Source organism: Colletes gigas, unplaced genomic scaffold (assembly GCF_013123115.1).
Source record: "Colletes gigas isolate AHSC1104 unplaced genomic scaffold, ASM1312311v1 Colletes_gigas_Sc00010, whole genome shotgun sequence".
Classification (NCBI taxonomy): Eukaryota; Metazoa; Arthropoda; class Insecta; order Hymenoptera; family Colletidae; genus Colletes; species Colletes gigas.
Genome location: NW_025106639.1, coordinates 3,147,410 through 3,172,472, shown reverse-complemented (window position 1 = coordinate 3,172,472; position 25,063 = coordinate 3,147,410). Strand labels below are relative to the sequence as shown.

Below are 25,063 nucleotides of genomic sequence, written 5' to 3'. Positions count from 1 at the left end.
CAAATTTTAACAATTTTTAGTAAATTGCACTCTTTTCATCCCTCCATGCATTTAACCAACTCCTGAGTTTTCTAACTGGTTCCCTAAATTTCAACAATTTTTAGTAAATTACACTCTTCTCATCCCTCCATTCATTTAACCAACTCCTGAGGTTTCTAACTGGTTTCCTAAATTTCAACAATCATTAGTAAATTACACTCTTCTCATATCTCCATTCATTTAACCAACTCTTGAGTTTTCTAACTGGTTCCCTAAATTTCAACAATTTTTAGTAAGTTACACTCTTCTCATCCCTCCATGCATTTAACCAACTTCTGAGTTTTCTAACTGGTTCCCAACATTTCAACAATCTTTAGTAAATTACACTCTTCTCATCCTTCCATGCATTGAACCAAGTGCTGAGTTTTCTAACCGGTTCCCTAAATTTCAACAATTTTTAGTAAATTACGCTCTTCTCATATCTCCATTCATTTAACCAACTCTTGAGTTTTCTAACTGGTTCCCTAAATTTCAACAGTTTTTAGTAAATTACACTCTTCTCATCCCTCCATTTATTGAACCAACTGCTGAGTTTTCTAACTGGTTCCCTAAATTTCAACAATTTTTAGTAAATTACACTCTTCTCATTCCTCCATGCATTTAACCAACTCCTGAGTTTTCTGAAGTATATTATAAAAGCTCAAACGAGTCTCCAATCATACTATTTCGAATTATCCAAGTGCCCAAATAAGTCGAGCCCATCCTTCCAAGCCAGTCACAAGAGAGTAACGTCACTTTGCCTCACCGTGGCGCCAATTTTCGCCCTTTCATTAAGAAACATTGACCGAACCAGTCAAAGCGCGGGAAGTGTAAATAAAATTTACGATTCACAGACTTCGAAGCGCCTCGTGGCCGCCTCCGCTCGAAAGTCTTGCGTCTGTTTGCTGGACAAACAGCGCCGCGTGCGACTAAAGGGGCGTTCGCGTTCACCGAATCGCGACGAATAATACCGGTACAATGCGGAGGAAAAAAAAAATACGAACGAACTCGAAACACGAAAAATACGGTTCGCGGATCGCGTGGCGAATTGAGGCCTCGAGTTTCGGGTAATTCCCGTGGACGTCGCGGGGGGAAAAATGGCGGCCAATTTGTCACGGGAGCGTTCGTCCCCGATGACTCATAGCGCCACACGATCGCGTGTTTGTACTTAACCCGCGACTTATCGTAAACCAGAGAGAAGGAGGGCCACGATGCGGTTAGGTGTATGATTTACACTCGACCGCGGAGGTTTAAGTACTTCCTTCGAGAATCTCGCCAGAGATCGTCCCGAGGGCCCCGGGCGTTTAATCTCCATCAGTACGCATCCTTCTCGTCATCTCCGCGGGGCTCTTTGACTGCACATGACTTTTTATCTTGCCCCTCCTGCCCCTCCACGTTTGGCCACCTACTATTTATACGCTGGTGAGCGTGGCGTGCTCGTTACTATCCTCCCCTCCCCCCTCTAGGCGACCAGGGTTAATATTACCCTCGGAGAACGGAGAAAAAAAGATGGGGGAAACGACTGGAACGTCGGAACAAGGTGGAATTAAACGCAGGGAAAACGGGAAATTAATTGTGGTTGTGTACCGTTCGTTCCTTCTTGCGTGATACTTACACGCACCCCCGTACTCGCGTTTTAATTATACTCCCGGTCAATTACGCGCACGAATTTCTGACGAGCTCGCTCGTGGGAGGATCTTGAAACGAGTTACCTTCGATACTGAGAAATTCATTGTATCGTTTATATAACGGAACCTTAGGAGATTGGCATTAATTTTAGAGGATTTATAACGCTCTGTGTAAGTGAAATTTATCCCTTAAGTGGATTCTTAATTTCAATTCAATTATTTTTGGTAAATGGAAATCAACTTTGTTTCAGAATAATGATCTAATGAAGGATTACATAAATTTTCAAATAATTACATTGACATACAGGGAAAAATTGTAATGAGAGATTCTAGAGGCCAAAATAGGACGAAAATCAAGAATACCAATTTGTTGATGGAGGCTTCTTTAAAAAGTTATTAACGTTTCAAGTTCCGTTCGTACTGAATTTTTTTCTCGAAAATGCGCAGGATTTCAGGGGTACGTATAATGACAAAAATTGACTGTAATCGACCCCTGTAATTGAAAATAATTTTTTTAGAACGATTTGAAAAATTTTAATTTCACCGAAAAATGTAGGCACCTACTCGAATTTTTTTCTCGAAAACGCGTAAGATTTCGAGGGTATGTCTGTTGACCGAAAACGATTGTAATTTATCTCTGAAACTGAAAATAATTTTTCCAGAACGATTTGAAATTTTTTTTTTCGTCGAAAATTTAGGCACCTACTCGAATTTTTTTCTCGTAAATGAGTAGGATTTCGGGGGTAGGTGTGTTTACCAAAAATGACTGTAATTGATCCCCGCAACCAAAAATAATTTTTTCAGAATGATTTGAAATTTTTTAATTTAATTTTTTAATAACTTTTTAACGAAGCCTCAGTCAAGAAATTGACTTATTTTGACCTCTAGAATCTCCCATTAAAATTTTTCCCAGGGGTGGCTGAACACCCTGTATACTGAACAATTATTCGTTCAAACTTGCAGGGGACCCAATAATCCACTTAAGAGTTAAGTGCCGCAGGATTCAGATAGAAAAATCGAGTGTTTTAATTAGGAATTTAGAGTTGTATCGCTGGTGTGCACATCTTGTAGAACATCCTGTATAATCGCGTGTGTCCCCGTAGATAGTCGTTACATCCAATACCATTCGGTCGATTCGAACCATCGACGTTTAACGAGATAATTTTCCGCCGATAACGAGCAAACGAGGATGAGAGTGACCGCGCAAGGACATTATCCCCGCAAGGACGACTAAAAACGTTCGTCGATAGATGTTACCTCTCCGCCACGCGAAAATTGGTATTTCACGTCGACGGTCCTCGAGCGTAAAATGGACGTCCTGTAACCAACGCGACCGGACACCGTACGCGAGTTTCACAATTTTATATCGTTCGAGGCGGTATATTCGCGAGACGAGAAATAATTTTTTTCGACGTCATTCGGCCACACGGCGACCGGTCTCGACTTCAAACAAATATGTTTTTGCCCTCCGGAATCAAACGCGACGAGAAACGCGGCGGAGAATTTCGACACGATAATTCTGTGTATTTACGGAAAGAGAAATATAATTATGGAAATCGGTACGCCTCCTCTATTCTCGCATCCAGCGACCTCGACTGGTAATTTTCACCTGCCGGTGCTCTCGCATCCGATCCTCGATTTCCCCGAACGCGCACCTTCCTTCGACGAAACCACCCACGCGGCCTCTCGGCGCATGTAAACAGACGCTCCGTCGTAACTCGTAATTATCTATTAATAGGCGAGAGAGACACGTTGATCTGTCGTTCGAATTTTCATCGATCTTTCTATTCCTCGATAAATAATTTTAAATGCATTTATTGGAATTGGGTGAAAAACCAGTTGTTAGAATCCGAGTGGTCAAGTAATGCTCCTTTTGTATTATAAGAGCTTATTCAATTACGTTGAACTCACGTCGAACTCGACTATGAAGAATAGCGGAATTTTCAATGGAATTCGACTCTTGAACAAGTTAACACCCTCAGACTACACCCTGCGACCCGGGGATATGTCTTAGCAATAATAGGAGAGGAGGACCCTTAGACCTAGTGACTAACAGACGATGACGTATCGATATTTGGCCTATTGGTCATCCAACACAGTACTCTTTATAAGTAAAAAATGAAACATTATTATACGGTTTGGAAGGACGTTTTTACTCTGTTAAAAATGAACAAGAAGTTAGATTCCCTGAAGGAAAATCTGGCGTCCACTTAAAACGGAAAGAAACCATTGCCTGCATCATGTTTATTTCCCTGGCCCTCGACGACAAAGACAGACCCAGGCCCTCCTAGGCCCAATGGCGCCAATACTGTCTTCGTATGCAGACAATGAACAATGTTTCTCACTGTTAAATTCGGTTTTGTAAAGGATTATTTATTAACAATTCAACAGAACTTTATAAAAGTTCTGAGCCTCCATTTTGGTTCACCAAAATCCTCCATATTGATATACTAAATTAAAAGTGCTTCAAATCCCACTACAACCCTTAACCCCTTAATGTTCATACCCGAGTCTGACTATTTTGAAAAACAATATTTGTTTAATCCAACGGTTTAAGGGATGATAATATTTGCTTTCCTTCAAATTATGCGTTAGATACAACATTGTAATTAACAAAAACCGTATTTTTAGAAACAAATCCAATAAAGAAAACTGATCATTTTTGGTTAACCCGAAAAATATGAGCGTTAAGGGGTTAAATAAGAAGACCCAGGCCCCTAGGCCCGATGGCGCCAATACGGTCATCGTATGCAGACAATGAACAATGTTCCTCACTATTAGATTCGGTTTTGTAAAGGATTATTTATTAACAATCCAACAACACTTTATAGAAACTCGAGCCTCCATTTTGGTTCACTAAAATCCTCCATATTGATATACTAAATTAAAAGTGTTTCAACCCTTAAATAAGGAGACCCAGGCCCCTAGGCCCAATGGTGCCAATACTGTCTTCGTATGCAAACAATGAACAATGTTTCTCACTGTTAGATTCGGTTTTCTAAAGGATTATTATTAACAATCCAACAGCACTTTATAAAAGTTCTGAGCCTCCATTTTGGTTCACCAAAATCCTCCATATTGATATACTAAATTAAAAGTGTTTCAAATCCCACTACAACCCCTAAATAAGGAGATCCAGGCCCCTAGGCTCGATGGCGCCAATACGGTCATCGTATGCAGACAATGAACAATGTTCCTCACTATTAGATTCGGTTTTGTAAAGGATTATTTATTAACAATCCAACAACACTTTATAGAAACTCGAGCCTCCATTTTGGTTCACTAAAATCCTCCATATTGATATACTAAATTAAAAGTATTTCAACACTGCAACCCTTAACCCTTTTAGTGCCGGAGGCCGATATATCGGCTCTTGCTGCACTAGCGAGAAGTGCCAGAGCCGATATATCGGCTCGCGCCTTGTAGCGCTTTACTATTCGCATTGCGGGAGAACTCTATCTAAAAATAAATTTATAATACCTTATAAATGCTCTAATTTCATCACGAGAGAATTAAAAAAAATAGTTTTTCGTTTTAACTCTTTGTGGACGACTTTTCCCTACCGCTTGGAGCTAACGAAATCTAACATATATATATATATATTTTTGTTATGTAATATTATTTATCTTGTTACAAAATATATTGGAAATGCAAATTATATACTCTGTAGTAAATGGTCTATATAAAATTATGATAAAAAGATGACTTTTTGTATGTGCAAATACGTTTTGTAAGAGAGAACTCAACTTTTACTTTCTTCATGATCTTTTATACCTTTGTTATATATATAATTATCAATGAATATAGAAAAACTAGTTTCATTGTTTTGTTCTCTATTTCGTCCTTAATATACTGCTTTTTGAATCATGTAAATATTGTTTCTTGTTTGGTTTTTATGAGCATTTTCCCAAACCCTTGTAAAACCGTGAAATTCGGCCGGTTATTCTCGCATAGGCACCTCTTTTTCGCCCGGCACTAAAAGGGTTAAATAAGGAGACCCTTCAAATAGCCCTTGGTTCCCAAAAATTCCACAAAAATTCCACAAAAATTCGACAATATATAAAAATATGCAACCGTGTGGAACAGTTTTTGCCAGTCGAAGTGGGTCAAAGAGCAACAGGTACGACGGTTTGCAGGGTCCATCGCGTAGGACCAAAATTCGCCGACCACAGTCGGGGTAGTCGATCAAAGGGCGCGAAGGGGTTTGCTCGGTGGCACGCGCGGTCCAATTTTCGGGGACACGGGTCCGCAATACGTTCCTCCGCGTTGATCGTCGGTTAAACATCCGCATGGTCGGACAATCGCTGGTCGCTATCAGTGCTCGTCGGCTTATCAGCGCGAACCGTGGCCGCGTATCGATCCGTTTAGCACACCGTCGAAACCCCCCGTGTACTGATTTCACGCTCGCCGGGCTCTCCCATCGGTCGTGCCTAAACCGGACCGGGAATTTCGTTTCGTCGTCGAAAGCGCTTTATGCAACCGTACCCGGTCTCTTCGTTCGCTCCGGGGCTTCGTTTTCTGGAATTAGGCCACGGGTTTCCGAGCACCGGAGAGTCGCTGACTTTACTTTCCATTCAACGACGCTGTCCCCGGGCCTCCCTATAGTGCACGTGAGTCGCCCAACCATTCCCTTCGTAATTTTCGCGCCGCGAGAACAGTGCGCGACGTCGCTCTTTGTTATCTTGTTGGCTCGTTTCATCGGTCTTTGCGCGCCGCGCCGAAATTTTCGAACAATGCTCGAAGATCGTCGATTCTTTGTCCCGCGGATTTCCATCGAGTTCGATAGTGAACGCTCCACGACGCGAGGAAAAACGAACGTTGTACAGTGGGCAAGAACAGTGATACAGTTCGTAAATTAATCTGGGGACTCGGTGAGAGTACAGCAAGATTTGTTTCGATCGTAAAGACTTCTGAAACGACTCGATACACAATTTGAAATTCAGATCTTTTAATAAATATTCATGCTCCCTTGTTAGTCGATTCTTCGACGATATTCGTTCCTTTTCCCGGTGTTTGGTAAATAGAAGAATGTCAAGGAGCACAAAGTCCTTTTCTATCGATCTCGACCTTTGATACTTTGAGAATTCAATTAATTCTGAAACTTGGTACACCGTACTTTATACTATTCGCCTCGAAGTATCGTACCTCTGTTTTAAAGAGTTGTTTATCTCCCAGATTATCGTTGTGCACGTAATCCGTAGATAAACCATTGACACGTCGGTGTAAAAGCATTCAGTTTTCACGAAACTAACGACGCGTACTCACGTTACGTCCGAGTGACCGGAATTTTAACGAGAAACTCCGATCAAAGGGTTCGTAGGGAATAATTTCGTCCCCGAGAACGGGACACTCGGATTCTTCGCGTTAAATATTTACGAAACGGCTGCTTTTATCAGCTGCTTATAAACAGACACGTTCCGCGAACGGTCCCAGATAACATTTGTCATTGACTTGTTTCGATATGTCATAACAGGAACGATTGCAGTCGTCGAATACGCGCGCGTCATCGCGGAAAATAAATGTTATTTAAATATGCTGAAAATCTCGTTTACGTCAGCCCGCTTCATAAATCAATCTCGTTGGAAAAATACTGGCGTCGAAAAAAAAACCGATACCTTGATTAATTCGCGGTCGCCATTTTCACGAAGCTGGATTAACAAAAAATTGGAGGGAATTTATTTAATTAAATTGATTCACTCGCTCGTCGATGTAGGCAATTATTGATGTTAAATACGTATTACACTTATAATCTATAATCAATGATCTCGACGCGTGGAATAGTTCCGATTCTTCGCGCTAGGTAGCATCACTGAATTCTGTACAGCGATATTGCAGATCCCTGTTTTACATTAGAAATCTGTGTGTTTGCAATTCCACTATAATTCCTGTAATTTTTGCTCAATTTACATGAAATTTTGATGAGGTGCTCTTTGTTATCCGATGAAAAGTATAGACTACTTAATTTATGGAAATATTTGTCAATCTTGTACACTAGAATCTTCCGTGCCCTTCACTTTTTAGAAATCCAAGCTAGATTCTGAACAATAAAAAAATATACATATATCGGTACCAAATTAGTTTACAGATTGATAGCGATTTTCTAAAGTAAACCAGTCTCTGTTTATTCGGACAGATAATTTTCCTGAGATCTCGAACAGAGTCAATTAGCTCCAGGTCCCGTTGAGTCTAGACCCATCGCTGTAGACGGCGACACCGAGCAACGATTATGGAAATGGATTAGTAGGAAATTACATTTTTTTTATGGACGGCGAGATCGTCTCGTAGGTCCAAGGCAACGTCTTGTTACATCAACGTCCATACGCAACGCGACGCAAGTTTCCATTTCGCGAGTTGTACGAATTCGAAGAAGTAACCCTCGCTCGTGAGACGAATACCAGTCTCGCTGAAAAACTCACGCGAGACGGGTCGGTCTTTTCCTCGCGCGGAGCGTATTATTATCCGTCTCTCGTTCCAGACCGAACGGGAGGGGTTACTCGGGACGACGATGGACACACGTAAAACACCGTGTACAGGTTATTTATTACGATCATCGGACTCTCGAATAACGCGACGCGGCGCCTCGTTAAAAATCAAAGGAGGAAAGGCGGAGAAAGGAGGAAATGCGTGGTTACGTGTTACCCGACAGGGTCCTCGAGCCCTGCCTCGACCTCGGGCCGAAGAAACGTCCCTCCGGAGCCGATCGCGACGTGAATCCCAATTCCTTTCGGGGACTATTCGTTTCGTAAATGTATCACGTACGGCCGTGCGAAGTTTTCAGACCGAGGATCAAAAAGAGCCTGTCGAATGTCGAAACTATCCGGAGACTTTCACCTTTGGATACTAAAAAATGGGTTCTAGAGACTTTTGTTTAGAAAATTCTTCCTCTTGCGAAGATTTTTCGTGTTTACTTTCGTGTATGAACGTGTACTTTAATTTTCGAGGCAATTGATTTAGTAGATGTTGGGAATCATGGACGCCATCTTGAAAAACATTGAAGTTTCGTAACCTTGTAACAATAGCATCTATCAAACAGCTGTAGATTGATTATTTTTGGGAATTCGAGTTCAAGGTTTAGCAAATATAGTTTCGAAAGCATATTCTTTAAGAAAATTTAAAAAAAAGGAATGATTTTTAGAAAGATTCATAGTTTGAGCAATTATAACCCCATTGGATGACATTCCCGCCGAATTCTGTGCTCGTTGGTTGCTTGAAAAGATTCCAAGGACCCTTTCTAGCCATTCCAAGCTTCTGCAAATACATTTTCGAAAGCATATTCTTTAAGAAAATTTAAAAAAAAAGGAATGATTTTTAGAAAGATTTATAGTTTGAGAAATTATAACCCCATTGGATGAAATTCCCGCCGAATTCTGTGCTGGTTGGTTGCTTGAAAAGATTCCAAGGACCCTTTCTGGGCATTCCAAGGGTCTGAAAAATCATCCCCTCGCCGGAAACGATCGTAAAAATACCGTTGGGTCGACGATGGCTCGGCGTCGAACAATTAAAAGTTCGCGTTGGCGCAGCGAGAGGAGGACGCGTTGCCGTCAGACCAGAAATCCGGGATACGGAATTAGCCACGGTACGGGACGCCGTGGAAATCGTGGAACACGACGAAGACACCGTGAAAGACCCCCGCAGGACGGTTCTCTCGCCTTGCCAGCCCGTGTCTCTTTTATTTTCGTCAATTACAGGAGGCGAGCCGGAATTCTTCGAAAGTAATTGGTTTTCCTCGCGTTCTTTAGCACTTTATTAGAACCGAGAGAGCCGCGAGAGATTTCTCCGGTTGTAATTGACGACGATCGCGACCGAAGATCTCGAAAGCCGGGGAACTAAGCGAGCCGACGTTTGACGCGATCGTTGCTGGGATAGTCGCGGGTGTAACGAACGCGTAATGAAATTACGCGATACCGAGAATTTCATCGGCGCCGATGCGCGACAGAGAGGAACAATACGCGTTGGTATCTGGCAGGAGGCTTGGAATTGTTCGAATTATTCGATCCTTCCAGTATTCGATAGCCATTCGAGCTACTTAAAAAATTGCTACAATTACTGGCAGATCAAAATTCTGATTTCGACCATGCATCGTGGTGCACACGAATTTTAATCAGTCCACGCAAGAAATGCACTTTCAGCGTAAAGTTTTGCGAGGCTCGCGAATTGATCACCTTTTTGTCCCTCGGTGGAGGCTCGCTGTTATTAACACGAATCGATTCCCTTGTACTGCACGAGCTAATGGAGTCGCGGGGGGGCTTTTTTTGCTTTCAGGATTCTGAATATGCTGCCCTGAAAGGTGCACAGAGCCCGACACGGTGACGAAAAAATGGCGCTGACCGTCGTACCCTCTGCCCGCGTTTTCAACGGAAACGGTGAGTCTATGCTTCTTTCATTATACTTTGTAACACGGTAATTACTTATTAAAGCTATTAGAATGAAATGTACAGGCGTTGATCACTAAAATCATAATGAATACTACGCATTTAGTTATTCATGTATTCCTGTAAACAAGAGTCACCCAGTAGTATACATAACGTTATCATAATGTCACAATTATGTTGCAAACTGACGTTACAAGTTTGCACACTAAAGACCAGTAGTCGAGCCACTAGAAACTCCAGACACGATAAACCCAGTAAATTCCCAGACACTCGAGACAGTAAATGATCCCTGCAATATATCAGACATTTTTTAAATTACAATGTACCAATGTTTCCGTGTTTGGTATCGTCGAGGAAGATCCAGACGAAGGTAAACAGTCCGTGAAACATAATTGAAGTCCCCCAAACAAAAGATCTCCGGCAAATTACAACGATAAATCGCGGTATCAGCCATGAAGTCATAACGCGCAACAGATTACCGATATCAGGCTCGTGTAACGTAAATCGGGTTATCTGTACGTTGGCGCTCGAGCACACAACTGGCCGTGGAAGCTCGGCTTACGATCGAAAGACATAATATGCTTATCGATCGCGTGCAAGGTCCCCGTCTGATAAACTATTATTTATGTACGGCTCGTAGACGACGTTAAATAATTAACATAACGGTGGATGCGTTAAATAATTTAATAACGACGGACACGGTCGCGTGCGCCCCGGGGTTCTTTGAACCGGATAAAAAAGATCGCCGTGGCAAACGATCCGGGTAACGAAGCAATTGGAAGTCCTTTCGTCCTAAATTAAAATTTCACGGAAATCCGTGCAAACTCGTCGCTGACTTCGTACGGTCGCGACAGCTATAATTATCCCCCAGAAATTATCGCGACGATTGGTGCAAAATGGTCAGATCTCCACCAGATGATCGTGACATGTTTCTTAGAAGAGCTTTCGTTTTGTAGATCAAGCAAATTGTTTGTAATTTTTGTCAAATTATAGCTATTATACAACAGACGTTAAATGAAATTAATAATCATAAATAAAAGGGGATGCACCGAATTTGACGACTTGTCTTGAGTCGAACGAATGAATTAGGCTTACTTTTTCTGTGCAAGCATATAGTATAAGATTTTATAGTGTAAACGCATAAAATATTTTGTTGTTTGGTGTAAATCGGTTGAGATCGACCCATGATGGATCATGGAGGATACTTGGACGTTCGAGCGCGGATTGGCCGCGCGATCTTCGCCGCAAGGAAGTTCATTAAGTCATTGCCACGTACGTCGCGATAGTATGAGCAGTTCTATATGACACGTAAATGGATTCCCCACGCGGTCCCGGCTAACGAACTTTGCCAGATTATTATTACCGTGCCTCTCTGGATGGCCGCCAATGGTTACACCATATTTCGGTTTACGCTGAGCGCCGGTCGTTACCCTCGAACAATCAGGCGTTAGCGATGAACTACAATCGATCCAACCCTCCAAAGATAGATCCTTTCTCTCGGCTCGATCCGACCAAGACGCGCCTCTTTTCCAATCATTTCACGACTTATCGATCTTGACTCCATCAAATACACGATCTCGTTTCTCGGGTTGAGCTCGTGATAAAAGATTTACCGACAAACTCTTGCTGGACTCACGATTTAACAATTAAAATTTAACATTCTCTTTTTGAATGCGTAATATCTTTTTCAAAACTCTGGTCTCGGTTAGAAATTGATTGTTTCCTGAACCCATTCTCTCTTATTTCGAGGCACTAATGGCGGTTGTTTTACTGCCACGCGTCCTCGTAAACCTGCTTTTACTAATATCCTTTTTCACAATGCCAAACGCCAATAAAATCAGCCTCCATCTTCATTAAATTCCATCTCAATTTCTAGAGCAGATACTCTCCTATTCTATTTATTTAAGATTTTCAATTTTTTACACAGACTCATAATCTCGTTCCAAAATAGCTGCCACGAGGATTCAAAACAATTAAAACATCAGAAAAACAACTTCACATGCACCAACCTAACGATACAAAATTAATTACAGAAAATTGACCAAATGGTACTAAATCTACCCAGTGTTTGGTTAAGATCGGTGATCGGAAGGTCCGCCATGTTGGACCAAAGGCGATTTGCGCGGGAACTCTAACGTTTATTTGTCATTTGTTGTGATTCTCGGTGGCCAGTGGGGACGCAGGCTTACGTTTCCGGTTCGACGCGTTCGAAATGCCTCTGCTGCCCTTACGGATACCACATCGACCTGGATTTCGTGCGTTATTGCGAGGCGGTGGCGGCAGGAAGCGCGGGCGACAGGTCTAGCATCGAGAGACGGAAGAAAAGGGAACGTCGAAGGCAATGCCAGTCCATGGAGGTTCTGCTGGGCCTGGTAAATCGATCGATTCCATAATTAAATCGTTCTGGCTGAGTGGCGTTCGCCCCCGGGGGTCGGGGGAAGAGCGTTCAATTTCGTGCCAACCCGCGTTAATTAAGATATTTCTCTGTCTGTCGGTTCATTATAAAATCACTGCTTCGATGGTTCCCCGCGATCGTTGTAACGTTCTCCCGTCAAAGACGATGCTTCCTCGCGATGAACGCTTTGTCGCGGATCGACAGCTGTCGGCGAAGGTCGTCGCGTGAATTCCTTTTTATTTTTAATCTTAGGTGAGCCCGGCCCTCGCGGGAATAGAGGCCGAACTGCCGAAAATACCCCAAGAACCAGCCACCACGAACGGTCTGACCACTCTGCCGAGGTCGAGCCACGGCAGACAAGGGTACACGACAGAGTCGCCAGTCCTCGACCTCAGCGACGTCGTGGGCGACTTCGAGGCTGCCCTCAGACGATCCACCAGGTCCACCAAGAGTCCAGACAAACAGGAACGCAACGAAAACGGTCAGACACCATTCACACTTTATTTCTAATCCATTGGCGTATTTTGTTCCTCCCCTTGGCAACCACCTGATCGTTGTCAGGGATTTTTTATCGGTTCGATACCCGACGATCGAGAGATTTCCTTCCTGGAATATCCATCAGCGATCACGGGATCGTCAAAAATTTTTATAGCGCGCGAATGTTTAAGTAGAGCTTTAATAGGTTGTTTTATTGCCGATACTTTGCATTGCAAAGTTCTCATACATAATGGAAACCCTTTTTACTGCCCCCCTCCGGTCCGTAAAACCATTTTGAATACTCGAAGGATGCTGCGCAAACTTTTATCGTATTTATGCCGTCGACCCACTGTGGCAGCGATGCATCTTGCTCTTTTGGAAATCTTTTTAAACGCGTCTGTTATCGTTCCTTTCATAATTTTTAGGTCGTCGTTAGAAATCCTACTTGGGAATTTTAATTGTAAGAATTTGTAACGGGATCCGTATGAAAGTACGAACGCCAGAAATATTGCATTTCATAATTCTATTTCTATGGCCGTATGGCTACAATGGGAACGAAAGGGTTCAGATGTTTTATTATACACACTGTAAAGAACTGAACCTGAATTCGAACGATGTATACAGCGGAGCGGAGTAAACAATGCCAGGTGTTCCAGTATTTTCCGCCATGCTGTCTTCTATTAGTGGAAATAAGAAAAATATATTATATAAACCGTAAACCCATAAACGCTTCGCTGAAGACTTATAAAATGTGAACGAAACGATAACAGTTTTCATCTTACTATTCTATTAATGCTGATCAACGATGTCTATTTAATCTATACTAATACAGACGATTAATTTGAAATTATATTCATGGTTTTCATCGATCCGAAGTAATAAGTTCGCATAAATTGCATAAATTGGAGATAAACGTCCAGTTCTTATCCCGTAGCTTATTAATAATAAGAGCTCGTCTTCGATACGGAGTACATATAATAACTGCGAGACCCATTATTAATAGCAAGCGATTACTTAGAATTACAGTCGCAGCTTCGATCGAACCGGAGCAATAAACGAAAAAGATGTGAAATGGATGTTATTTTCACTCGCGATAATTACACAATAAAAAGTCCAACGATAATCTCGCAGGTAAATTGATAAATTTCACTCGTCGACGCGTTAATTCCGCCTTTCGTTCGAGCAACGATTCCGTCGCTCATTAGACGATCGTTTTCCTGTTATTTCGAGATAATACGCTTGTTATGCTTTTGTATAAACGGAGGTGGGAGGGGGGGAAAAAAATGAAATACCGTGCAGTCGATCGTAGAACGGATTAATTCCCGGCGGTGAAAGAACAAAAAAAGGAATAGAGATCCGATAATTTCACGCACATTTGATTTCCTCGCGCTGAATCCGCTCGGCCATCTTTGGATTCTCTATGGCCCAATGACCTGCTACACAATAATGCCGTAAAGAGAAATGCTTCCTGCGCTTTTCAGCCGGGAATTTCACCCGAAACGAAATACCATTCTCCTCCATAAGTAAAAGCACTCGAGGACTCGCTAATGAGTTCTCGCCCCCCCCCCTTTGTCGCGAGCGTATCGTTTCCAAGATTATCCGACGAGAAACTTGTCGCGACGCGGGAGGCAATCTAGGGTTGCGATTTAATTGCGACGTTAACTGTATCCTTGGCGCCCGGGTCGACGAACGTCTCGGTTAGGACTCGAAAATTAACAGACACCGACTGGATCGCGCTGTCAACGATCCCCGTTTCGATATTTCATAAAATAGAAAACAGGATTCTCGTTCTCGGAAGAGACCGTGGATTTTAATTCGTTTAAAAATATAGAAATATGATATTAAGTTAGAACTCGAATATTAACGGACACCGACTGGATCGCGCTGTCAACGATCCACGTTTCGATATTTCATAAAATAGAAAACAGGATCCTCGTTCTCGGAAAAGACCATGGATTTTAATTCGTTTAAAAATATAGAAATATAATATTAAGTTAGAACTCGAATATTAACGGACACCGACTGGATCGCGCTGTCAACGATCCGCGTTTCGATATTTCATAAAATAGAAAACAGGATTCTCGTTCTCGGAAGAGACCGTGGATTTTAATTCGTTTAAAAATATAGAAATATAATATTAATGAGAACGTCTTATTGCTGGATAGTCCCGTTGGCGATTCGCGAGGCACGTGCTTTTGTATCGCCTAATTACACCCTGCTCGGAATGCATGCGAGAAGTATGAAAATTTCACCTCGTCGATCGCACACTACCGCCTCCCGGATGCTTCCGGGTTTTCGACGGCTTCTATCAGACACCTCGGACGCAGCCTGGAACAGATGGTCTATTTTATTGCCAGTTTAACGGGCGCAACGGTAATTCCATAGTAGATGAGCAAAAATATTCTCTCGTTAAGAGATTACGCCACAATGGCGACCGTAAGAAAACTGCTACGTGATTTTCTTAAGTATACATCGCTAATAAATTAGATAGCTGATAATTCCACAACATTTCTATAATATCGAAATATCAGCTCTGCTTCCTACGATCAAGGAAACATACAAACATGATTTTATCAGTCTGGATAACTCGTCTGCCCCCGGGGGCGACGTTCTATCCATCCACAGTTACCCAACCTCCCATTCCTCTCCATAGACCCCATAACTGACAATATGACAGCCACACACAACCCGTCACGCAAGATGGCTGGCTTACAAACTCGACATAATTCCCCCGCAAAATATTGCTATTAAATATTATATTGCAGATTTTTATTCGAACGATCACCAGCAGGGGGGCGAAAGGAACGTGTCAGGACCAAACGAGCCACTTAGTATTCGTAATCACGCGTAAAGGGACGCCATTAGCCGTGGTCGAAGACTCTTCTCACCGTCCGGTCTTTGTCCCTTTCCTAATCCATGGATTCGCACGGTTTTCGCTCTCGTTTGAATAAGTGGTTCTGCACGGTTCACTTGATGGCTGACGAAAAGCAATAGTCGGCCGGTTTCTCACGGGACCGCGAACTCTATCCTGAGAAGAGCTCTCCGTACGTTCGCAGGAAGATTCTCACGTTTCGCAACCAGACCGTTCGTGCTCCCGTTTCCTGTCTTATCGCGCGACAGACAATGGAAGCCACTCGCTGGCGGAAGACCCGGGAATATCCTTTCTTCGGTTTTACTCTTCGACGAGTACGATCTCTTTGCCAACGTGAGTGACGAGCTTTTCATTGTGGACTCAAAAATTTAACACTCGAGTGCATAGACACCGCTAGAATTGTTTCTACACCCCCCATTTCGAGAGCTTTCATCACTCGATATTGTTCAATTTTGCCTGGGTATATTTCTTCCTATCTCTAACAATTTTAGAGACACAATGTTTCAAACTTGCAACTATTATACGTATAACAGTTTAGTAATCATTCGTGAACTTGAGAATGGTGTCAAAAGATATTCTTGAGAGTATAGACAGCTCTAGAATTGTTTCTACACCCCCCATTTCGAGAGCTTTCATCATTCGATATTGTTCAATTTTGCTTGGGAACATTTCTTCCTATCTTAAGCAATTTGAGAGACACAATTTTTCAAACTTGCAATTACTATACGTATAACATTTTAGTAATCATTTGTGAACTTCAGAATGGTGTCAAAAATATCCTCGAGAGTATAGACACCCTTAGAATTGTTTCTACACCCCCATTTCGAGAGCTTCTATCATTCGATATTGTTCAATTTTGCCTGGGAACATTTCTTCCTATCTCCAACAATTTTATAGACACAATTTTTCAAACTTGCAACTATTATACGTATAACAGTTTAGTAATCGTTTCGTGAACTTGAGAATGGTGTCAAAAATATCCTCGAGAGTATAGACACCCTTAGAATTGTTTCTACACCCCCATTTCGATTCCATCATCCAATACTGTTCAATTTTATAGACACAATTTTTCAAGCTTGCTTCTCACTTGCAACTATAATAGCATAACAGTATAGTAACCGTTCATGAACCTGAAAACCGGTGCCAAAAATATCGTCGATTAAATTGTGAATGGTCCCCCCACCTAGAAATAATCGTTACAAAGCAGGGCAGTGAAGTTCATTAACTCGGTCGCGGTCAATTTATCGATAGCCGATCTTAATATTTATAAATTCGTCGACGCGACGAAGGTTCCCGAGCGACTGGTTATTAACCGGTTATTAACGTTCCCGGCGTAGAATATTATTAACCCAATAATGGCGGTGGTCGTTGATAAAAGAACGCCGACGTTGATCGATGGATCGCCCGATATGATTTCTCGTTGCAAAACGTTGTTGCGAATACCACGCGGTCGTTCATCGTTTGGACTTTCTCGGTTTGAGGAATAAGTCGCGGCCGTTTTCTTGCCCAAAGTCGACGCTCGGACGTTGGAACGCGTCGGTGAAACCGTCGGTGCGTGGCTGGAACCACCTGCTTCCGGTGGTCGTGGCGTCGCGTCGGTTGCACCGTCTCTTCAACGGCACCTGTGTTACCCCCGTGGTAATGTCACGAGCCTCTGACCCTCGTACGCCCACCAATTTCGTCCACCGTTGCTGGTTTTCGTGACAACCATCGGATCTACACGCCAGCGAATCGGAACGCTAAACAACGTATCGACTGAACCTCGTCCCCGCATCTTTTATTCCCCTTTTCATGTACACGCATTCTTGAGATCAATACTACTGCAATTACTGCAATTCTCATTCAGAAACGCTCATAATATCGGGGTTTCAGTTCTTAAATCAATTTGGCAGACTAGGAAAATAAAAGAGAAAATTCATTCAAGGATTCATTTTATTTACAATTATTTTATCTATAATATATTTTGGGGTGTTGAAATTCCTCGCGATTAACAGTTGCGTCTTACAAGGTAAAACTTAACGACGACGAGAAATGCACGAATACCATTGACTCTTTCCGTGACCCCGTACGCGATTTTAACAATTCGTTTATCGTCCCATTAATTCATTTTACGATTGTGATTACCTGCCACGCGAGAAAACTCGTTGACTCAGCGGTGTGCTATATAGTTATGCAAAACGAAGACAAACAACTGGGGGGGAAAAAACGTGTTAAAAGTCCCGCTGCGTTCGAGCGGTTTTTGTAAAATGCACGGGCTGAAAAAGTCAGCTGGATAACTATTGCCGTCGTTATTCATGTGAATGGCACATGTCTAGCTCTTGGCGTGCATATTTGCGCAACTGTTACTCGTGAGAACAAGAAAATTGCCTTGGACTCCTGGCAGGTGGATAGCTTTTTCGTGCAAAAATCGATTGCAGTCGATATGTCGATCCGTTTCGGGCGAAGGCTGAAACACGAGTTTCGCGGTCCTGGATGTACCTAGGACTAGGTTACACGCAGTAAATATTGCTATATTTTAACGTTTTGATTCGTGTAATTTCTATTTTTTTTAAGAGTATATAGTTTTGATATTTTAATCTGTTTTTATCATTGTAAAGTAACTTGCAGAAGTTTTGAGCTCTCTGCGTGAACCCAGCGAGGCAAAGGTCTCGTCAAGAAAAAGCCATCACCCCAACTTTCTCCATTTCTGCTGGAAGATTTAAACGCTCCATTATTACGCGAACGCGAAAGTGCATCAAATGGAAGCAACACGCTTCATTACGAACGTCGACGATACCGCTCGTGAAATCTGAATAATGCAATCAGGTCCGACGATATAAACCTTAATGCGTTCCATTCGACGCTGGACGTCCTTTCAGAAGACGTTGGATCATTATTTTCTGAAGTAAACATAACTCAAATGCAGAAAACGTGCCGTGACTTCATCGTATGTTTCTATTAATAAATAATCTGGCAGAGGAACTACTCGTACCAAAAATAACAGATCGTACGAATGTTGTAACGTTCGCATCAAAAAAAAATATGGTTCACAGAAACGGAGCAACGAAATTGAAACGTGGGCTGTTGTGACGTAAGAGACGCGTTAACCGGAGTCTTGCAAGAAACAATTTTTCGACGAGACGGGAACGTCAGTGTTTCCGCTGAATTTATCGGTTAGGTTGAAAGCAAAGTTGGTCGGTGAAAAAGGCGTTCTGCCAAAACGCGTGCACGAAAATAACGCGGTCATAACAGTGCGACACGGATCCGTCGAGGCCGCGATTCCGTCTGAAAATACACGCATTCGATATCGAAAACCGTTTACAGGAACTGCAGCGATCCATAGATCATTTAAAAAATCATATAATTCAAGCTTATCATTTTTATTTCTATATACTTTCAATTTTCACTGAAGAAGTTAGGAAGTAAATAAAATATAAAGAAAGGTAATAATAAATAATTCACGATATAAAATAAAGGGGTTATGAAAGTGAAATTAATTATGGCGGTGGCTGTTGCGACACAAGCCAACGATTCTTTTCCATTATTTCGTATGCATAATGCATCAACTTTTCTCGGTAATTCATAACGTTCGCGCACGGAATATCGATGAATCGATCGTTCGAGCTTCGACCGCGATTCGGGAAGACCGCTCGAATCGATTTTCAGCGAGACTTCGCGACGCGTCGCGAGGCACTCTACTTTAACTCGATTTGGAAGGAATGACGTGACTTCATCGGGAACGCTAAACCATTTTGGTGCAACCTTGTCGGAGCAAGGTGGTCGCATATGGTTGTATGCACCTGTCCCAGCCTAAGCGGCGCGCAACTGGCGCGACTGTTCTCCTGGTCGACGCTCTGAAATCGAAAATTTAAAAGCCACGATCGCCAGCGAAAACGACGCCCGGGAAAATATCGCAAAACGTGGAAAACGACGAGGATTTTAAATTCCCCGCGAATATGGAAAATTGATTGGAACGAACGTGTCAGCGTCCGTAATTAATTTTTTATTCCACGGAACCGGTGGTCAAATTCGTTCTATTATATCACGCGTCCGTTCCGCGAATTTCACTTTATTTTTCAGGGACCATAAAACGAAATTGTTTGGTAAAATTGTTTACGTTCGCGAATCTGTTTCTCCATGAAATTCGCGTCCCTGGCCGTTCTATGGATTCTTTATTGTACGAATTTTATTTTATCGATACGTGTAAGAGAAATTATTTTTTTGGAGATTTATACGTCCATGACTCTGTTTCTCCATTCTGTTAAAAATACATTCGAAATTACTCGCAAACATGCTGAAAAAGAATCAACAATAATAGCATACACAATTTCCATGCACCTGAAAAGAAATTTTTATTCATATCGAATAAAATTTGCCGATCGTCGAGGCTCGCGATAAATAAAAAACGATTACAGATCAAAAATTTCAATCGTCGATTGAAGATAAAATCGTTGAAAATGCACGAATACGGTTAACTTAAATTCGATTTCTGTGGTCTACCGGATTCGCGATAAGGCGGGATCCCGTCAAGGCTATCGTTATCAAAGTGCCGCGAAACATTGTTGCCGAATACGACGGCTAGGCGAGGGGATAGTCGAGCGATAGAAGGGGAGTGGAAGGCGAAGGTGATCTTTTTTTTTCTCGTCGACGATTAAGAAATCGACGAACACCGGGCAAAGAACAGGAGAAGAGGCACGTTTCCCCTCTCCATTCACCTCATCGCTAGTAGCAGGAGTCCTGGTTGGCTATAGCCCAGAGTTCGGCGTCACAGTCAAACGCAAACAGTGGCCGCGGCAAAACAGATCGTGGCACGAATGCACGAAAAATCGACGAACAGGTCCTTCGCGGACGTCGCACGACGCGATCGCGTTGATCGAACGATCGTCCGTCACGGCGACGCACGGCGTCCCGTCTGACCGGTGTCCCCGGGCGTCTCTGGGACACGACGAACTTCGAATTTATCGCCGAACGTCTCCTCGAACGACTTGTTTTTCACATATTTTTTTCTGTTTCCTTCCGCGTCTACGCGGACACCGAACGAACGAAAACAACGCGAGGCAGTCGACGACTAACGGCTCGACGTAACGGTTTCGAGCAGCGGGTCGATCGTTAATCGATCGATAATTTACGCGAGAGAACAGGATCGTTAAACGTTCCGATGACATCGTGGAAATCGACGGGATCTCGAGCTGGCTCGCGGAGAACTTGAAGACCCTGGGATATTCGATCGATAGTGTTTTCTATTAGTTTTATCCTTTTTTTTATTTTGTGAATCGAGTGGAACAGTGATCGACGAAAAATGGGGGTGAAGAATTTTATCATGAAAAGGATACCGTTTTGCAAGATGAAGACGAAAAGGAAATACCGTGAGTGTTGTTCGATCGTTTTTCGATCTATCGAGTATGCTTCTGTTTTCACGGATGTGTGGCGCCGTTGGACTTTTAAACCGTGAACAGTCGCGAACGCGCGACGCGTTTTGTTTTTCCGTGCGTATCTACGAAACGGCACGATAACGTATTCTTGCGTCATTCGATTTTTCCCCGCGGGGTCATGTTTTTACGTGAATTATCGCCACGCAGCACCGGTGACCGTTTGCACATCGCCACGGGTAAAATCGGTTACCTAGAACCTGAATTCCTCCGTCAGCGTCGGGGCAAACGCGATTCGACGACGGGAGTAATTAAGAGATACTCGTTATCGAAGACCAACGAAGTTGAAATTCATTATCGTTGTGTGTTCCGCGATACCAGATACGCGTGTCATACCGTGACCAACAAATTTGACCCCGCTATTGAACTGTCTCTCTTCTAAATGGAACATAACATTAAAAAGAATCGTTAAAAAAAGGAATTTATGCAATTTTCAAATAGATGAAACGACCGACAAACTTAGATCGATCTCCAATCGTGAAATATTTTTGAAACAAATTCCAGTATTTTCAAACGAACCATTTGATATAACTGCGAAATATTCATTGTTGAACGTTGGTTATCGAAACGACTGATTATCACAACACAAAAAGGAGATATGTGTCCTATGATAAGACGTGTTTACACCTTGATACGTGTATTTGCTGTACGTAAATAATTTTAGTGGCTTCTGCGTCTCAATTTAGTGTCCAGCAAGTTTTAGAAATTGAATATTATTAAAACTGATTCTTGATTTGTTCTATATTTATGAGTTGACGTTTGCTTGGATTCTAATCGTAGGATTTCGAGTGGAATCATAGTTAATTTCGATTAAGATCGCGATGCAAGTTCTAGCCCATTGTTTTATGCGGTTGCACATTGGAAACAGGCTCGCCCTTCTTGTCGTGGCACGCCAACTTGATATTCTGCGACTGATTAGGGGACACACGCAAGTGCAGCACAGTATTATCTGCAAATGAATCTTCGTTAATAAAGAACAATCTACCAGGAGTGCGTAAATACACGCAATGGACACTTTGATAAAATTTTTTAAGGGTATAATTATATATGGACGACACTCTGAGTAATTTCATAAAAATGTTTTTCAAAGTCGCCACGAGAGCAAATTTCATTCTATATTTTCGATTCGTGGAGAGTTTCTTAGTTTTAGTATGGGAATATTACTGATTCGAAACACTCGGGGTTTTAGTTGATTTCTGGATAGGCCAACGGTCGTGCATACAGCTTAAAGGAAGGCTGACCCTCCTAACGGGCGCCCTTAAGTACAGAAACGACCCTTCAGGCACAATTCATGGAAATACAGTACGGTCTGGCGACTAATCTTGCGAGCTGTAAAATCGTTACCTGAGTTTGGAAAATCTGCAGACAAGACGGAGAAATTGACGCTTAAAATAGCAATTTATGGCAGCAGGCTGCAAACGAAACATTGGAAGTTCCAAACAGTCCAAAGCTACGTCCATCGAAGCTCAGTCACAGTTAATTTTGACTGACCCCGAAAATATTAATAATTCATAGTTCCTCGGGTCTCAACTGACATTTTCTTTTTATTAAACGAGTAAAACTAATTTAAATTTGAGTCGAGTCTTAGTGCAATTGTTTACTAAAAATAGACTAACATTGGCATCGATAGGACGTTTGAACCATCCAGTTTCCCATGTTCCATTTGCTCGAATATCTCATTGTCCACGCGCAGACGGTGAACCTGCCAGGTAAAAACGCATACTTTCCTGCTTTACGAGTTTGAACTTGGTAATTAAGCAGCAGCTGCAGTAAGACGAGTTTGTAGTATTTGTCGGTGAAGATTGAACGAGCGAAAGTAAGCGCCAAATTGGTTCAAACGACGCCGAGAAATCGTTAAGATACGCGGCAAATAGTTAAGAACAATTTGGTGGATCGTGCGTGGCATTGTTCGCGCGGGCTTCCTTTCACATGGCCCAGCTATCGCCGCAGATATCTATTGTAAAGACATCGTGACAGTTCACACGAAAGTCACGTAAACAGCGCCCGCTAATGGGAAGGATGTAACTTTGTTGCACGACAAATAAAGTGTGTCGAATGTTTAACCGCATCCTCCCTGCGGATCTCTCCTTTTGTCGCTGCCGCCCGTTGTTGTTATCTATGACGAACTTTCTAGCTCGTAAGCAATTCAAATACGATGACTAGGCCCAATCAGTTCGTTGACTTATTCTTTACATACAAAGGAATTATAGAATCAGAGATAGAAGACGCTTGATATTTCTTTGTTTAAAACCATTGATCTGTGCTCGCTTTCTATCACGAAACTTCAGAACTAACCTTCCTTATATCCGATGCTGCTGTCAGGTTGTGCAATTATGCTAATAATCTCTCTAATTCTCCTGGTTTCTTCCGTGGCTCGGTTAATTCGTTCGTATTATCTATTCATAGGGCTATCGCTTCCTCGCGTTATTTAACCATGCAATTTCCGTCTGCGTTTATTTTACTCGTGATTATTTCGCGTAATTTGCATTTCCATGTCTGTCTATAGTAATAGATGATCCTGAATCTGTTTTCTAGTTTATTTTAATTTTGTAGAAATTAATATATTATTAGTAGACTGCGGATGTTTATGCATTTATGGGAAATTTTAATTTTCAAAAAACTACAGAATTCGGTTAATATGCAAGAATATAAGAAATACTTAAAGTAAGGTACGAATTATTATATCTAGGGGTTGAGACAACCCTCTACAAAGCTACAATTTCATTAATTTTATTAATAAAAATATGAATTTTCATGAAGATATCCGCAGTCTAATTATTAGAAAGCCCCCTTCTGTCTGATCATCGAAAATTGTTTCATGTTCGTTTGCGTTTTCAGTGCTGGGTTTCGTTTATTTTTAGAACGCAAATGTAACAGTCGTTTACGAACACGTGAAACTTCTTGGTTTAATTGTGAAATTCACCTCGAACTAGATCGTATCGGAATGCACGGCGATCAACGATCTCTGTGGCGAATTGTTCGGGAACATCTCTCCAGTCGTGAATTCGCATGAAATCTCACATTAATTCGCCTAGAAAACTCAGTGGCATTTTATTCCATAAACCAAACTTATTTAGTCACGGAACACTTTAAATAGCCGAGGCATGTTTTTTACCAGAACGATTTTAATCAGTTTCTCACGTATTTTCTCCCAATCCTGCGAATCTGAAATTCTGATTAGTAAACAAGCCCTCCTCTGATATGATTCATAACAGTGAGAAAAATTTTTTAACCACTGTATTGAATGATATATGAGTAGATATTGACATTATCGAGTTGTTGAGTTGTTCAGAAAGTCTTGCAAAATGATGTCCTATCTGATCCATTTCTGAGCTATTGAGTTATCGTGTTGGACCCACGAAGGCATTAATGCGCCATTTCAAAGAGGTTAAAATGAAGGAGTAGGCTCCAGAGCGGCTGGGACGCTCCCCTTAACTTGACTTTCACGACCAGCATTGCACGATTCGCTTTTTCATCTCGAGAATAACGCTTCTAATCCACACGCGGTGAAATCCGCCTGTTCTCTTCCATATAAAGCTCAACGTAACGATTACGCGCCATTATTCGCGCGACGATCGTGCGCGTTCGCGTTGTCGCATCCTCCAGGAGGATCGTGTCCAGCCATTCTAAGGAATTTTCCTAATTTGAAACCCAAAAAATTGGGTCATATTCAAAAATTTCTCCTTTCTTGCGAAAACAATTGGACGTATCAATTTTGTCAAGCTAAACTAAACGCTAATCGAACTGAAGCTCTGTTTAAAAGCTAAATTTAGTCTAGTGTGAAATGAGTTATTTTCGAGAACGCGTGTTTTGGAAACGAATTATCATAAGATTCCTCGATATTCGAACCATACATATGCATAATTACAGTCAAACAGAATTAAAGGTGTTAA

The 25,063-nt window shown here is 42.1% G+C and overlaps 1 protein-coding gene across 3 annotated transcripts in view; it reads left to right on the top strand.

The window, feature by feature from the left end:
- LOC122397946 (KN motif and ankyrin repeat domain-containing protein 3) overlaps window positions 1–25,063 on the top strand; it is a 65,179-nt gene that overhangs the window by 26,186 nt on the left and 13,930 nt on the right. Inside the window, exons 1-4 of one of the 3 annotated variants that reach the window (XM_043397447.1) lie at window positions 8,060–8,179; window positions 9,909–10,009; window positions 12,191–12,390; window positions 12,666–12,894. In XM_043397447.1, coding sequence (XP_043253382.1) covers window positions 9,964–10,009; window positions 12,191–12,390; window positions 12,666–12,894 — 475 coding nt within the window. In that variant the 5' untranslated portion in view covers window positions 8,060–8,179; window positions 9,909–9,963. Of the gene's footprint in view, window positions 1–8,059; window positions 8,180–9,908; window positions 10,010–12,190; window positions 12,391–12,665; window positions 12,895–20,488; window positions 21,108–25,063 lie in introns of those variants that run through there. The other 2 variants (XM_043397446.1, XM_043397448.1) reach the window with 2 other exon arrangements.